Here is a 15,021-nt window from a genome sequence, read left to right as displayed (position 1 = left end):
ATTTGAGAGCGGGAGTAGGAGCGGGGCTGGGTGCGGGATTAGAAGCGGGATTGGGAATGGGTTTGGGCCGGGCTGGGTGCGGATTAGGAGCGGGATTGGGACGGGGCTGGGAGCGGGATTGAGAGTGGGCTGGGGCCGGGCTGGGTGTGCGGGGTTGGGACAGGGCTGGGAGCGGGCTGGGAACAAAACTGGGAGCAGGATTGGGACCGGGCTGGGGCCGGACTGGGAGTGGATCGGGAGCGGGGTTTGTGAGCGGGGTTTGGGAGCGGGTTTGTTCAGGGCTGGGAGCGGGTTTGGGAGCGGGCTGGGACCGGGCTGGGAGCGGGTTTGGGAGCGGGTTTGTCCAGGGCCCGCGGAGCCGCGTCCCGTCCGAGCCCCGAGCCGTGACGGGGCCGGGGGGCCCCGAGGGCTCCGGCGGTGTCCGCAGGGAGAACGCGCGGCCAGCTTGGGCACTTTCACCCATTCTGCAAAATCTGGGGTTTTTTTCCCCGCCCCTCCGTAAGTTTTTTCAATAGGAAATATACTAATTTTTCTGAATTTCTTCTTCTTTTCCTTCTATACTTTGGCTCTTTTTAATTTTAATTCCCTTGTGAGTATTTGCCTCTGCAAAGAGTCAAACTGAAAAATAGAGGTTGGGTTCAGCTCAGAAGTTAAATCTACTTGGGGGTTGTTTTTTTTTCTCTAGTAGGGAAATTATGGGAGTATGTGTGAGCCGAGCAGAGCAGAGGCTGAAGACAGATTTAAGGGTGCCTTCCAAAACCTGGAACAACAACAAAAAAAACCAAACCCAAACTCCACTTTTTTAAAAAATTTATTTAATTTGAAATACTTCGAAACAATTTTTATTTGGAGCCAAATCTAACATACCATCACTATTGATCTGCCAGCTGAGTGCAGCCATAGCACTTCCAATCCCTGTTGCTGTTTCTTTGTCTCTGCACTGTTAACAATGGCCCTTGTTCCTCTAACAGAGGCCTGGAGAGTGCCCAGAGCACGGCCACTTCAGGAAGCAAAGTTTTTCATTTACTTGTCATAAAAGCAGGTTTTGATCTACTCTGTTGTTTTCACAAACACCTCTTTTAAAAACATAATATAAATAGCCCTTTTTGTAAACATCTGTGCTTTTTTTTGATGCATTTTTGATTTCAGCTGAAATGTGCTTTACTGAACATGCTGTCTGATGAAGAGTGGGTTGTTGATGGGCCACCCTTGAGCCCCTGCACTCACTGCTGCAGGCTGGGAAGGTCCTTTCCTCATGATTGCTGCTGCCTGAGCCACAGCTGGTCCCTGCTGAACAGCACAGCTGATCAGAAAGCTCAGCCATAAACGTTCCTTAGCTCCAACTTCCCCTGTGCCAGCCCATGGTACCTGTGTTATTTTTGTCTGCAGCAGCAGTCCCAGGTTATTTATGATCCCTGCTCTGTAAGGAGGCAGCTGATGGTCACAGAGGCAAAGACCAGCTCCTGTCTGCCTTTGCTGGGGAAGGAGGGGGACTGCTCCCTGAAACCACCAGGGACTCACAGCAGTTATTTCCACCGTGATCCCTCACCTGGGTTAGATGTGCCACCCTGCCTCCCTTTCTGCTTGCTCCCGTGGGTTAGAGTGAACACAGAGGCTTTCACTGATGTGCAGTGCCTTTGTGGCTGCCATGGCTTGGAGAGTCACAGAGGGAGCTTGGAGGAGGAGTTTCTCCATGGGTGCTTCTCCTTGGTGGCTGTCTCACGTAGACCTTGATGCCTGAGCACTGATCCAGGGCTGGGTTATTCTTCCCACTGCCAGCAAAGGTGCCCTTGGTCCATCCTGTGTTGTGTCACTGTCTTAGCTCAGTAGGTCAGCCCTGTTGACCCCAGGTTGGTGTGTCCTTCCAGCTGCTCTAGGGCACAGCCCTGCTCCTCTCACTGTGCTCCTGCAGGCATCAAGCCATGCCCTTGGGAATACAGCTTTGTGGAAGATAGAGAAGGGCAGATCTTGTGATTTTCTAACAGTGAGATTTAAGAGATTCTGGGTAAAATATGTCCCTGCTCAAGTTCATGGCAGAAATTTCCCTGGCTTCAGCTCTCAGGTCAGCCAGTGGCTTCCTGAGCAAAGGTGCTGGAGATTTTATATCCCAGCTCTTTGGCTCCCCACCTCTGGGGCAGCCTGGTGAGGGAGCTCACTGGTACGAGGCACTTGGGACTACAGTGGTGCTGAGGCCTCAGAGGAGTCCCAGACATCTGACAGCACTGAAACACAGTGAGCTCCTCAGGTGCCAGGGCTGGGACAAACCTGCCCTTGTGGCCATGCTGGCTGAAAAAAGGCTCATCAAAGCAGTAACTGGAAATGGAAAAAACACAGAGGCTTGGCTTGGTTTTGTAATCAGAGCTGTTCCCTTGCAGGTGGGACACCAGCCTTGGCATGTCAGGAGAAAGGTGTGACTTTGGGGAGAACCCTGCTGTGCACCCACCCTCAGGCTGGATGCTCCTCTGGAGCTGGTCATCACCAAATGTGGCCAGAGCTTCAGTGACCCCTGTTCTTACTACTGCAGTTAAGTGTTCAATGAAAATCTCTGAGGCAGTTTTCATGAAAAGTATATATTTATTTATCAAAAATATCAGGGGAAAAATATATATATATCAAAGAGTTTTTTCTGCAAAAAACAATTCCTTGGAGGCTGAATGTCCTAGACGCAAGTATGCCTGGCATTGCAGTCCATAGATGTTGATGGCTGGTCTAGATCTGATGCTGAATATCATGGGAATTTGGAATTAGAAGGTCAGCAAGGGATTTTTCCACTGAAAAACACATCTCATACAGGTTTCTATTAGAGATGTACGGCCAGCTCCCTTCAGTGGGTTTAAAATTCAATCCAGAGAAGAAGAAAAAAAATTTTTTTGACTCTAGGCCTTAAATTGCTTCACTGTTTGAGTCCATCTCCATAAAAAAACACATGGCCAGACCCCTGTCCAGTGTAAAGCACCAGTGTCATGCACACACTTCAGTATGTGGGTTAGACTCTTGATTCCTCTTCTTGTACCTCCTTGGTTTAAGGACACCAGACACAATGCCAGAGGTTCACCAGAATTCTCAGTTAAACTAAATCAGCAATTTCAGTGAATTTGAGGCTCCTCATTCTGCCCATGTTCACTTCTGGTTTCAGAGTCTGTGGGCAGCTGCCAGGATATGATTCCTTCAGGAACAGCAGAGGGGAGACAGTGACCCAGACAGCAGGACAGCTCCTCAATGCTGAACCTGGCTTTGAAATGAATGGCAGAATAAACAGATCTTTTCCTTTGAGACAATTTTGTATCAGGGTATCCTGTCAGGTTTGCTTCTATCAGATGCCTCATGTCAAAGTGTATCTGGTGAGCATTTTAACTTCACTCTCCTATTTGTTATCATATGTTTGAACACTGTAGGTCAGCTATGCCAAAACAAATAATTCAAATTCTCCTTTGGATGGGTCTTTTATTCCTTCTGGCAGATTGAATGGAGACTCCTTCAAATCTGAAACATGGTTAAAACTACAAAAACAATCTGTCCAGAAAAAAAAGCCCTCTTGGATCTCTTCTTACTGTAAGCACATTTTGGCCTGATTTCTGCTGCTTGTTTTATGTTTTTTTTTTTTTTTTCTGTTTTAGATTTTATATGCAACTGATTAGCACCTTTATTTGCTTTTGATACTGTGTTTGATTCTGAAATACCACCATCACCCCTAAATTTTTCTTTTTCACAGATATATCTCAGTATATGGACAAGAGCAGTTACTGGGATAAGGCAAATTTCCCCAGCAGCAGCTCTACCCATGGCTGATCTCCCACCATGAAGATGACTGGTCATGGAAAGGGAGGTATGAAACAGCCACTGCTATGTCCCAAACCATGCCATGCACTCGAGACAATTTCACCATGGAGTATCACTGAAAAACCCTGTTCCTTCAAGTCTCTGCACTGAAGGCACCTGTGAATGCTGTTAGAAATTATGATATTCCAGAAAGGCTGCCAGGGGCTCCAGCACTTAATGGCAATTCTGACAGGGAATATGTGAGTAAGAGGAAACACACATGCCAGTTACTGGCAGAAAGAAAATGCACGTTTGCATTTCAGAAGAAAGTATTCATGGTTAGTCCTCTGTAAAAGAGTAATGCAGCAAAAACATTTTCTGGACCTGAAGTAAATGCTGAACAATAAGACTTTGTCATTTTTGAGCATTAACAGCTGCTAAAAAAACTAGTAATTCTCACTACTCAGTGGCTGCCTTATAACTACATGTGCAAGTTGTGCACATAAATAGCTGGTCTGAGAGCTTAGGAATATTCATTGCAAATGAGACAGCAGGTTATGCATATGACCTTATTTTCTTAAAGAAGTAATTTCTGCAAAATAAAGAGCAAACTCTCTTGCTCTTAAAGTAATTTTCAAGTTTCTGATTTTTAAAATTTTTTAAAATATGATTTGTCAGGTGGGTTTCTGCCAAACAGAGTCCCCCAGCTGGAATCTGGCAGGAAAGCTAAATGCTTTGAGGTATGGTTCCACAGCAGCCTAAATTAGCTAAGATCAGCACCACTGTGTTGGTCCCAAAAGCAAAACTGTCAGAGAGGTAATTGCTTCATTTTGGGAAGAGCACTGGAAGGAAGAGGGTAGGATGTGGAGCAGGAATGGAGGAGATGAAACTGCAATGGCACTGATCTAAAATGGCTCAATGAAAGGTGGTGGAGCCAGTCTTTGCAGAGATGGTGCCTGCATGAAGTCCTGCTTCTTTGGGAGCTAGGGGCAAGATGGAAGCAGATTCCCTCACACCCTGAAAACTTCTCCCCACACTTAACCCCCTTCCTTTCCTTTCCTGGCTCCTTTCCCTCAGGGGTTCAAAATCTGCAGAAAACAAGTCATGTTTCTCTGGCTTACACTAAGGATGTGAATCTCAGCTCATCTGAGGCATGTGGATCCCAGCTGGCTCAAAGCAGGCCATCTAAATCCTGCCCATCCAGGTCTCCAGGGACTGATGCTCAGGTGTTCCAGCAGAAGGTACAGGAACATCTCCAGCCCCAGCAGCTTGGCTCTGAGCCCACACCTGAATCTGAGGTTATGTTCCTCCTTACTGGATTACAGCTTTGGCTTCAGGGAAGGAGTAGGATGTGAGCTGTGGTTTAAAAGGCCATCAGGCCCTGACTCAAAGCTGTTCCTACCATCACTGCTGGCAGCCACAGCTTCCACGTGCACACACAGACTTTGTGTGTGTGGCCAGAGTCCCCCTCTGCATCTGAAAACATTTCCACAGCCCACTGGCTATTCCCACAGATAGGAAGGGCAAAAAAGGATAGAATTAATGGAAAAGTATTAGTAAAAATATCAGGAAAGCACTGGGAATATGTCAGAGGTAACTGAGCTGCTGTTGTGCTTCACAGGACCCATATCATGCCAGACACTTGTTGCTCTGTGCTTTGTTATGGCAAAAGTGCAGCTGCTCTGTTGCAGTCTGCATCAGCCATACCAGGAGACACTCAGCTTCTCCCACGGGAACTGAAAGCAGGAGTCAGCTCTGAGGTTTGGGAGATTTGTCTCTTAAACCATTTTTACCCTAAAAATCAGTGCAGGTAAATCCAGGCACGGTGGCAGCTGATGTTCGATTGTCACACAGTGACAGCAGTGCCAGGGAAAGGCTCTCTGTAGATCCTGACACCTGTGGGACACAGCAGGGTGAGCTGTCCCCTCCAGGGGCCCAGCAGGCTGAGGGTGGGTGGTTAGGAAGTGAGGGAAGGCACGAGCAGCCAGCTGGGTCTGGTGATTGCTCAGCTCTGTGGTCTGAGGGCAGCATTTGATGCTGCTGTGCACCTGAGGGCAGCACTTCCAATCCATGCTCCACAGGTAACTTGCTGATGAGGAGACTCTTTTCCTTCCAGCACTGTGTTTTGCTTTCCATAGCTGCAGGCTCCCTCAGGCTGGCAGGCAAGAGATAATCAATGCATTACTGTCCACCACAGATGAGAATGTTGACAATCCTTGTCGGAATTTGAGTTTGTCCATCTTGTTTGTTCAGTGCCTGCCATTTGTTTTACAGCAGCAATCTTTTGCCCTGTGGAAGATTGTGGGTGGCCCAGCTAGAAGGAAAGCCTTCAGGTGGTGAGAGGTGGGAAGGAGCTATAATAACAGTAATATAGGGTAGAACAGATACTCTTGCTATGGATGTTCTCGGTTCTTCAAACAAAAAAGGAAAATAATATAAAATTGACTTGTCCTTACTTTCCTCTTTGTCTTTAGTTGATATCATGGCTGAGGGCAAAAATGTTTTCAGTATAAAAATATACTGCAGCTCTCCAGGTGATAGTTCTGGACACAGCCTGAGAAGCAGTGGCATTGTCTGCTTCCCAGAGAAATTCTATGAGAAGCCTTGCTTGCTTTTCTCCTCTCCCTCATTCTCCCCTAGGGCTCTCTGTCACAGTCCTGAAGGAAGTCAGGATGAAAGCCTCTCACCAGTTCACAGGAAGGTAGTGCTCTGTTTCTGGAAACACAATGAAGTAAGGAAAGTCAGAGGTCCACTCTGGCTTCTGCAAACACAGAACCTCTCCCCTGAGCACTTCCACCTAGATGGAAACCTGTGGTGACATTCAGGGCTTTACATTCCCAGACACTGGCAGCAGTTTCATACAGGAGCTAAAGCAGGAAAGCCCTTAGCAATGGCACTGTCCTTGAGGCTCTAGGAGCAATCTTCACAGGCATGGAGGCCCAAGAGCTCCTCAGCCGAGCTGACGAGACCGTTCTCCTCCAGGGCTGCGATCAGCCGCGCTATCGTGGCCTTCTTGCCCTCGGACTGGATGAACCTGAGGAGCATCTGATAGGCTTGTTCATAGAGTCCCTCTCGGTCGTACTCCAGCGCCAGGTTGTCGATGACAGGGTCGCGCAGGGCCCGGCAGGATTTCTGCAGGGAGCGAGCCACTTGCTTCCACTTCTTGGACACGGACTTGGCGAACTTCTGGTGGTCGTCTGGTGTGATTGTTCTGTTGTCTGAAAGGGGCAGAGGCCAGGTAAGACATAGAAGTTTCATGGCTGATGTGATACTTGGGCCAGTTCAAGGTTTGGTCAATATTCTGTGGAGTCTGAGCTCCCTGCCTTGCCCAGCTGTTCCCTTACAGAAATCCTCCCACAACAACAAAACATCTGGGCTTGCCCCTACCCTGCAACCCTGCAAACTTGGCAAGGCCTATTTATTTTCTTTTTTCCTCCCTCAGAACTATCTTGTGGTTTGCCACAGCTCTTTTTTTTTTTTTTTTTGGATGGACACGCTCTTCATTTGTTTTAGCCTTTCAAAGCAATTTGGTGAGGCCTTCCTGAAAAAATCCCCTGTTCCAAAACACTGAAATGCTGACAGGAGCTGTCTCTTCAGCTGTTTAGCATTGGAGACTGTACACAGCTTAAGCAAGTTCAGAAATGATCTAGCTTATCTCAAGCTGATATTGCTATGTGAGGCTCTCTGAAAGCTCTCTCTAGGGACAGACCCCAAAGCCAGCTGGTGAACTGAGGGAGCCTGGACAAATCAGTCCTGTCTGAAAGCAGGGCTGAGGGTGTCCATGGCAACTTCCCCAGTCTAATCCAACCCACACTATCAACTCACCTCAACCAAGTGACATGAGAAAAATACTCTATATTTTTCCTTTTGCCATTAATTTTAAAATGTGAGGAACCTGGAAGGGACACAGACTCTGAAACATCTGGTTCTGTGCCACCCCAGAAAAGAAAAGAGGTTGAGGCCTGATCTGAAGCACCATGGCAATATCTTAGGACTGCTGTAATTCCTTTCTTATGGGATGCTGTGAAATCCTTGGTTTATCTGAGGTAGACCCCAACATGTAGTCATGGCAATTCTCCCTCCTGGGCTGTGACACAGACCAAGGGCTCTGTTGGCCAGCTCTAGCTACTCACCAAACTGTTGTCCCTGAAAGATGAAGGTGAGTTGTGCGGGAAGGGAGCTGCCTTGAGGACGATAAGGCTGAGGTGGGGACTTCAGAGGTGAGCAGTCTTTTCCAGCCACATTATTGTTGGTGCTCTGGTGAAGCATCAGGCTCTTGAGGCATTCCTCCAGCTCCGTGATCTCCTCATCCGGCAGGCGGTCAGGCTGTAACACAAACAGCATCAGGGACTCCTGCCAGGGCCACCATCCTGCAAAGCTGCAGTTGCTGGTGTCAAGGGAGGAGCAATGAGGTACAGCATGAGCTGTCAACCAGCCAAATGAGGTGGTCTAATGGAGCTCTGGCTGTAAATGTGTGGATTTGAATCTGCAATGTGATATGTAATGAAATGAATGTAATGAAAGAATGTAATGAAATACACAATGTCTCCTCCCTGGGTTTCTCACCTGCAGCAGTGAGTGCTTACAAGTTATACAAACTGCTACTAGCCCATGTTCACTTCCAGCAGCCCTCAGCAAGAATTGGGGTGCACTGCAGGCAGCAAGGCTTCTCCCAACTCTGTGTGAGGATCAGACCCACAGAACAGGGTAACCTGATCCAGGCAGCTCCTGTTAACCACCTTCTCTCTCTCTCTGCCCCTCTGCTCCCTTAAGTTTGTTGTTCCTGGGTCCTCACCAAGCCAGACTTTTCATTAGCCAAGAGAAAATTAGTCTGACCTCCAAAAAGCACGTAATGAGAAAGGAGAAAAGAAGGCAAAGAACATGGGAAGAGTCAAATCTGGCAGTGCTGTGCCTCAATCAGAGTTCAGCTCACTTACAGCAGGTACCCAGAGCTGCTCTCAGCTGCTGAAGGCTGGCTGTGCCCCAGTGCCATCTTTCTGTCTGTTGTGCTGTTAGGCTGGGGTCAGACTGAGTCACTTTTGGGGAACTGAGAATTAGCCCATTTCTTTTGTCCAATCAGCTAGTTCAGCACAGGGAGGGAGCTGCAAGGCACAGTTCACAGGGTAGGAATATCACTTTTTTTTGGGGGGAGGATGAAAGGTTTGAGTTTCCTTGTCTGTGCTTACAGAAAAACAACCTGGCAAAACATGCTCTTGTGCCTAATATTCCTGAGTAAATAGTGAGTGCCTATTTCTCAGGACTATTTAGAGGAACCAGAGCTGAAGTTCCAGATGGAAAAAAAAAAAGGAGGGGAACAAGTCAGTGAGTTCAATCATGTCAAGTGCCTTGTAGTGAGATGACAAGATCTCATTGTTCTTGCAAGTAGGATTAGCGTGCCAGTGCCAAAATGTGCAATGTGCCAGATGTCAAATGAGAGAGACTTTGCCTTCAGAAGGGCAGCCTACTCCTGCTGGCAGCAGATGCTGTGTGTCCCCACTGACACCAGTTTTTGGTGTGATGTGCAGTGTTTGCACTCTCCAGGTGCAGTTACCTTTGCCACTCTGGGAGGAGGTGGTGTGTGAGGCAGGGGAGGGAGATGCAGAGCACTGATGGTTCCACCCAGGAATGCTCCTCTCTGCCTGCCTCACAGCTGTACTGAGGCACACTTGTGCTGTCAGCTGCACTGTTTAGAACTCCTTGTCTTAGTGGGGATAACAGCCACGCTAGCTGCTGTACACAGAAGCCACAGTGAATTAGCAGGATCTTTGCAGGCTGCTTTAGGTAACTCTATTGCCTTTCTGGAAAAGTGCACAGCTCTTTTCTGAGGAAGGGCAGGCATATTTCTCCACATTAGAGTTAGGAGTTGAAGGACAGAGAAGCTTGTTAACCCAACATGCTGCATCAGAACGAGATTTGCACCCACCACCCCTCCTCACTGCTGCCCAGCCTCCTCCCTCTCCCGCTCACCTTTTCTCTGTAGATGCACTCCAGACAACGATCCTCATCCTTCAGCATCTTGTCAAGGTGCTCACTGCCAGCCTTCAGCTCCACTTCGAGAGGCACCGTGGTTGTGGCCAAGGAGAGCTGCAGGTGACTCTGGAGGGACTTCTGGAGCGCTCCTTCCCGGTAGCTGCGCAGGAACTGGCGGCAGTTCTCCCGCTTGCAGAACTTGAGCTGCACTATCAGGTGTGGGTGGCTGCAGTGCACTTTGAGCATGTCCACACCATTCACACTGCCAGTGGAGTCTGGCAGGGAGAAGGGAGCACAGTCACAATCCAGGCATGAGCCAACCCACCCAGACCCATGCCCATCAACAAACCTGCAATGGAGGAGCTTTTGAATTTTGAATTCTGTGATTTTCCATCCTCTGGGATGGAAGAGTGTGTTAAACCAAGAGGGAAGGATTAAGTTCAGGCTGCCCTGTCACCACTGATCTCCATGAAGTATGTATGGTGTCTAGCTGAGGATGTATGGAACTACATCTCAGGTAATTATATCAACACTGCTTATTGGGGCAGGTTTTAAATTTGAGGTTCCATTTCCAGGGCAGAGATGGTTATGACAAACTGGTAGCACAGCAAGGTTTTATAGATGACAGTTCAGCTAAGTGCTCAGTCAGCCTTCAGTCCTTGTAACTGGAGTTTTATGCAGTGATGAAGGTCCTGGAAAGAAACCCAGTGTCTCCTCTCCAGCCTGTGCCTAGAGGTAACTTTTGTCTCTCTGAGCCTTTAAAACATCTCACAAACAGCAAATGACAGATCCAGCCACAGGGATTAAGCTGCTTGAGACTGGGCCTTGACTTGTCATTTTGTACAAAGAATTAATTAATGGTACAATCTAAAAGAAGAGAAGCCAGGGAGGTACCCTCTAACATTAGTGCAGGAGGAGCACGAGCTATGTAGAAACAGAAAACGCCAGGACTTCATTCCCAGCAGAATTTAATTTTTATTAGCTGTGCCCATTATCCTTATCTCCACAGGATTTTATATGCTGATGATGAGTTCTAAGTGTGTGTTTTTCTCTTTTTTTGCAGCAGAGGCCTGTGTGAGGCTGCTGTAGTGCTTTCAGACCTGACTGAACCGTGTGGGCTGTCACTGCAAAGGGCTGTATGGAGGCACCAGCTCACACTGGCACTACATCAGGTATTTCCAAACCACATGTGATGGCATGGAGGACAATCTTAAGGCAAGGCAGTCTTGTGTGCTCCACATTAAGCAGGACAAGTGACCTTGCAATTAGAAGTATATATCTAACAGTGGCTTTACATGTTTACTAAGTCCTGTTGGCATCTGCTCTAGTTTGGACCAGATGTGTCAATTGACACCTGGGTTTAGGCACCTAGAAAAGACATTTTAATTCACTGTGGATGATTCTTTATCACTTCCTTCATGCTTTACTTTTTATGAGTGTTTATTAAACAAAATTTCCATAATAGGGCAAAAGGGCTGGTGAGGGAGAGCTACACAGACATGGAAACTTTTATGAAGAGTGTACAAGACAGCTGTAAAGCTGCCTCAAAAGATGGGACTTTGCAGGCATTTCTGCATGAAACCTCAGACAGCTTAAGATTTCATGTCCTCTTCAAGTCTGAATAAGCATGGTAGGATTTCAGTTTTGTGAACAGTCCTTTAAATGTGTCAGCAGATTCACATTCCAGTGCCACAAAGCAGCCATAAATCAAGCCTAAGTGGACAATGGTGTTAGGCTGCCTGCTTCCTGTTTCTCGTATTTGGAATGAGCTTCAAGACAGGCAGGCATGTATTGGATAAACTGACTTGGCATGATTTCCAGCAGAAACTGCAGCATAGTTAAACTAGCCCAATTAAACAATAGAGTCTCAGCCATGTGACAGGTAAAGAACACCATGAGTCTTCCTAGGTAAGTGTGATAAACTCCTCAAATTACTATTACCCTGCAGTGTGCTTGGTGCAAGGGTGGATAGACAAATATATAGTTTCATGGCTTTTTGCATCTCAAGTAATTTTTTAATGTAAATAGGGTTACATACACCTCAGGCTAATGTAAGTGTGTCTGTTTATATCAGAATTTGAATTATATCAGAATTTGAATAGAAATGAATTTATACTGGCTATCACTTGATTTAAAAACCAGCTTCTCAAAGCAGAAATCATGTTTCTGTGGTGGTATAAAGACAGCAATTAAATCTTCTTTCTTAGCAACTGCCATCTTTTCCCCTCTTACATAAATGGGTTTAAACAAACATTCTTAAAGTTGGATAATTCGTAGGATGGCTCAAGTTGGAAGGGAGCCCAGGCAGTGTGTAGCCCAACCTCCCATGCAAAGCCGGGTCAGCTCTGAGGTCAGAACCAGTTGCTCAGGGCTCCATCCAATCCTGTTTTGAAAGCCCTTGAGGATGGAGAATACACAGTCACTCTGGGCAACTGCCTGATTGTCTGAATGGGGAAAACATTTGTCCTTCTATCTGATGTCTACCTCTCATTTCAATTTGTGCCTGTTGCCTCTCATTCCCCATGCACCACTATGAACAGTGTGGCTCCATCTCTCCCTCCCACAGGTACCAGCAGGCTGTTGGTAAGTCCTCTGAAACCTTCTCTTCCCCAGACTCTACAGGTCCATCTCCCTCAGCCTCTCCTCACAGGACAAGAACTCTAGCCCCTAACCATCCCGGTGAACCTCTGCTGAGCTTGGTCTACTGCCTTTCCTAAACAGAGTGAGCATGAGCCTTCCTTACCCACGAGGGTGAGCTTAAAGAAAGGCATGGCACTGCACACCAAGATACCAGAGGATGGGTACCTGCTAATGCCAGCTTCAGGGCCTTGAACACGCAGGGCTTCTTCTGGGAGCTCTCGTAGAGGGCCGGCAGAGCGATGGTCTTGCAGGTGGACTGAAGGAAGAGATAAGCGCTGCCAATCCAAGGAGCGGAGCTGCCTGCCATCTTCAGCACCCTACAAAATCACACAGGCAAGCTCAGAGACACAAGGGAAATAGCCTGAAGCCAGGGGAGTGCTACAGCACAAGCAGGACAGACTTATGGGGATTTACTCTTATTTCTTAGAGGAATGCGGATGTTGCAAAAGCAAGCGTAGCCTTTGAGGGGTTTACTGTTACTCTGTAAAGCACACCACAGTGGGACACTGTATCCCAAAGACAGCAGCTCACAAAGCTTTGCTTTCATTTTCCACCGGAGTCCATTCATTTTATAGTCCAAAGAGATTCCGAAGCGGAGTTTCAGTCCCTGTGCCTCTGACTGGCTAGCCAAGCTGGTGAAATGTGAAATGACTGAAGTGCTCCAGGGACCAGGCAGCAGTCCTGTCTCTGCTATGTTCCATGGACTGAAGCCCTATTGAAACCAGAGACCTTCTCCTTAGGGTCCTGGTCCCCTGGTTGTTCCTAGGGCCCAGAGCTCTTGTAACAGCTCACTCCACACAGGCCAGACAAGGGTAATCATTTTAAACTAGAAGAGATAGATTTAGATTAGATATCAGGAATAATTTTTTTACAGAGGGTGGCAAGGCACTGGCACAGAGAAGTGGTGGATGCCCCATCTCTGAAAATATTCAAGGCCGGGCTGGACTGGGCTCTGAGAGACAGCTGATCTAGCTGAAGATGTCCCTGGTCACTACAGAGGAGCTGAAGCAGACGGGTTGGAAAGGTCCCTTTCAACCCAAACCATTCTGTGACTCAGGGGTTCCCCTGTGCTGTTTATGCCCTTTGTCCTTGTGCCTCCGCAGCGTTACCCAGCGGGGGAATCTCCTCGTCCGGCGAGCGCTGCCCATCCCAGTGCCCGCTCCGCGCCCACACCGCTGGGGGTGCTTTAAAAAACCAGCCCCGGACAGCAAAGTCACATTTGCTATCATGTTGTTGCCTTTTCGCTGACTTCTGCAGGCGTCAGGCCGCTGCTGCTCAATTCCCGTCACAGCCTCGCTGGGAGGGGGCTGTCCCTAAGGGAAAAGCGCTGGAGCAGCCGCAGCCCCGTCCCGCCGCGGTGTGCCGCCCGCACGGCCGGGGCTGCTCCCGTGCCCGGTGTCCGCCCGGTGCCGGTGTCCGCCCGGTGCCGGTGTCCCCCCAGCCCGGCCCCTCCAGTCCCGGCGGCACCGCCCGGCCCCGGCCCCCGGCCCCGGCCCGACCCGCGGCAGCCCCGGCCCGCGGCCCCGGGCGGCTTTACCTCCTCAGCGCCGGCCTCGGCCCCGACACTTCCGCCCCGGCGCCGCGCCGCTCGGCACCGCGCTGCGGGCGGGGAAACGGGAAGGCGAGAATAATCCCAACAGCCCCTTGGAATGGCCGGCGGCATCGCACTTCCCTGCAATCGCTGCTGCTTGTCCCGGCCTGCCCCAGCCGTGCCGGCCCCGAGGCCTGCGCGGGGCAGGGGCTGCTGCGGGGGAGCCGCGCCCGGGGCTCCTCGGGCCTCGACGCCTCCGCTGTCCCCGGCGCAGGGCCGCCCACCCAGCTCGGTGTCTCGGGTGGGCTGAGGACACGGCACCTGTCAGAAATGCTCTGTTCAGGTGGCTCCGGGGCTGCCCGAGGGCTGGGTGTGTATCTGCGCCCTTTGGGACGGAGGCGAGGGCGGTGCCTTGAAGCCCCTCATGGCTTGTGGCTGGCACACCAGAGGCTGCTGGGCCCGGCTGGCGCTTGTCAGCTTTTCCCCGTGGTGCTGCTAATGAGCTTGGAAGGGTAGAAAGAATGAAGCAGCATTTACCGAGGCCACCAGAGGTTCTGTGCCAATAAAAGCATGATTTGGGTCTCCACTGCTCAACCTCAGGTAGCAGCCTCTGCCCAGGCTCCATCTGTCTCACATTGTTGCGCTGGGAGCTGAAGGATGACAGCAGATCCCTTGTTTGTCCCCAGCTGCTGAAAAGCTGGCATGGGCCTGGGGCCAGATTTTGGGCTCACGTGCAAGCTGCAGTCACTCTGCCTTGGCAGTGGTTTTGCAAACTGGGGGACTGAACTGCAAAAAAAAAAAAAAAAAAGAAAAAGAAAAGCAGGAAGCATTTTAAAATGCTAAAAATACCTATATATCTGATGCTATTTTGCAACAACAGTATTTTAACAGTATAAACTTAATTTGTATGTTAAAGGGAAGATGTGATTCAAATGGGAGCTCCTGGGAGCTCTGGGTCAGATCTAGGGGAACAGGCAGTGCCCACAGACCCTTCAGGTTCTGATGGTGCCAATGCTTCTGGAAACAAAGCATTTACTTGCTAACAGGTTGAGTGAGTTCATACATTTAAGGTCTCATGGGGCTAAACGAACCTGGACATCCCAACATTTCACTACAAAAAC

The 15,021-nt window shown here is 49.0% G+C and overlaps 1 protein-coding gene across 1 annotated transcript; it reads right to left on the bottom strand.

The window, feature by feature from the left end:
- Nucleotides 1–3,545: 3,545 nt before the first annotated feature.
- On the bottom strand, nt 3,546–14,056 carry TRADD (TNFRSF1A associated via death domain). Its single transcript, XM_033069874.2, has 5 exons — nt 13,907–14,056; nt 12,535–12,686; nt 9,727–10,004; nt 7,893–8,085; nt 3,546–6,977 (listed from the first exon to the last, which is right to left on the bottom strand). Exons 2-5 carry the CDS (start codon nt 12,674–12,676, stop codon nt 6,670–6,672), a joined length of 921 nt encoding a protein of 306 aa, XP_032925765.1. The 5' UTR covers nt 12,677–12,686; nt 13,907–14,056; the 3' UTR covers nt 3,546–6,669.
- Between the last annotated feature and the right edge of the window lie 965 nt (nt 14,057–15,021).

Source organism: Catharus ustulatus, chromosome 11 (assembly GCF_009819885.2).
Source record: "Catharus ustulatus isolate bCatUst1 chromosome 11, bCatUst1.pri.v2, whole genome shotgun sequence".
In the NCBI taxonomy this organism is placed as follows: domain Eukaryota; kingdom Metazoa; phylum Chordata; class Aves; order Passeriformes; family Turdidae; genus Catharus; species Catharus ustulatus.
The sequence above is the reverse complement of the archived record's forward strand: the minus strand, read 5'-3'. Positions and strand labels throughout refer to the sequence as shown.

What these genes read in the sequence shown, in the direction of transcription:
- TRADD (XM_033069874.2), bottom strand. Translation starts at nt 12,676, where the DNA reads ATGGCAGGCAGCTCCGCTCCTTGGATTGGCAGCGCTTATCTCTTCCTT. An exon ending in CCTGAAGCTGGCATTAGCAG is followed by an intron (nt 10,005 to 12,534) that starts GTACCCATCCTC and finishes TCTCCCTGCCAG; the next exon opens with ACTCCACTGGCAGTGTGAAT. An exon ending in CTTTCAGGGACAACAGTTTG is followed by an intron (nt 6,978 to 7,892) that starts GTGAGTAGCTAG and finishes TGCCCCTTTCAG; the next exon opens with ACAACAGAACAATCACACCA.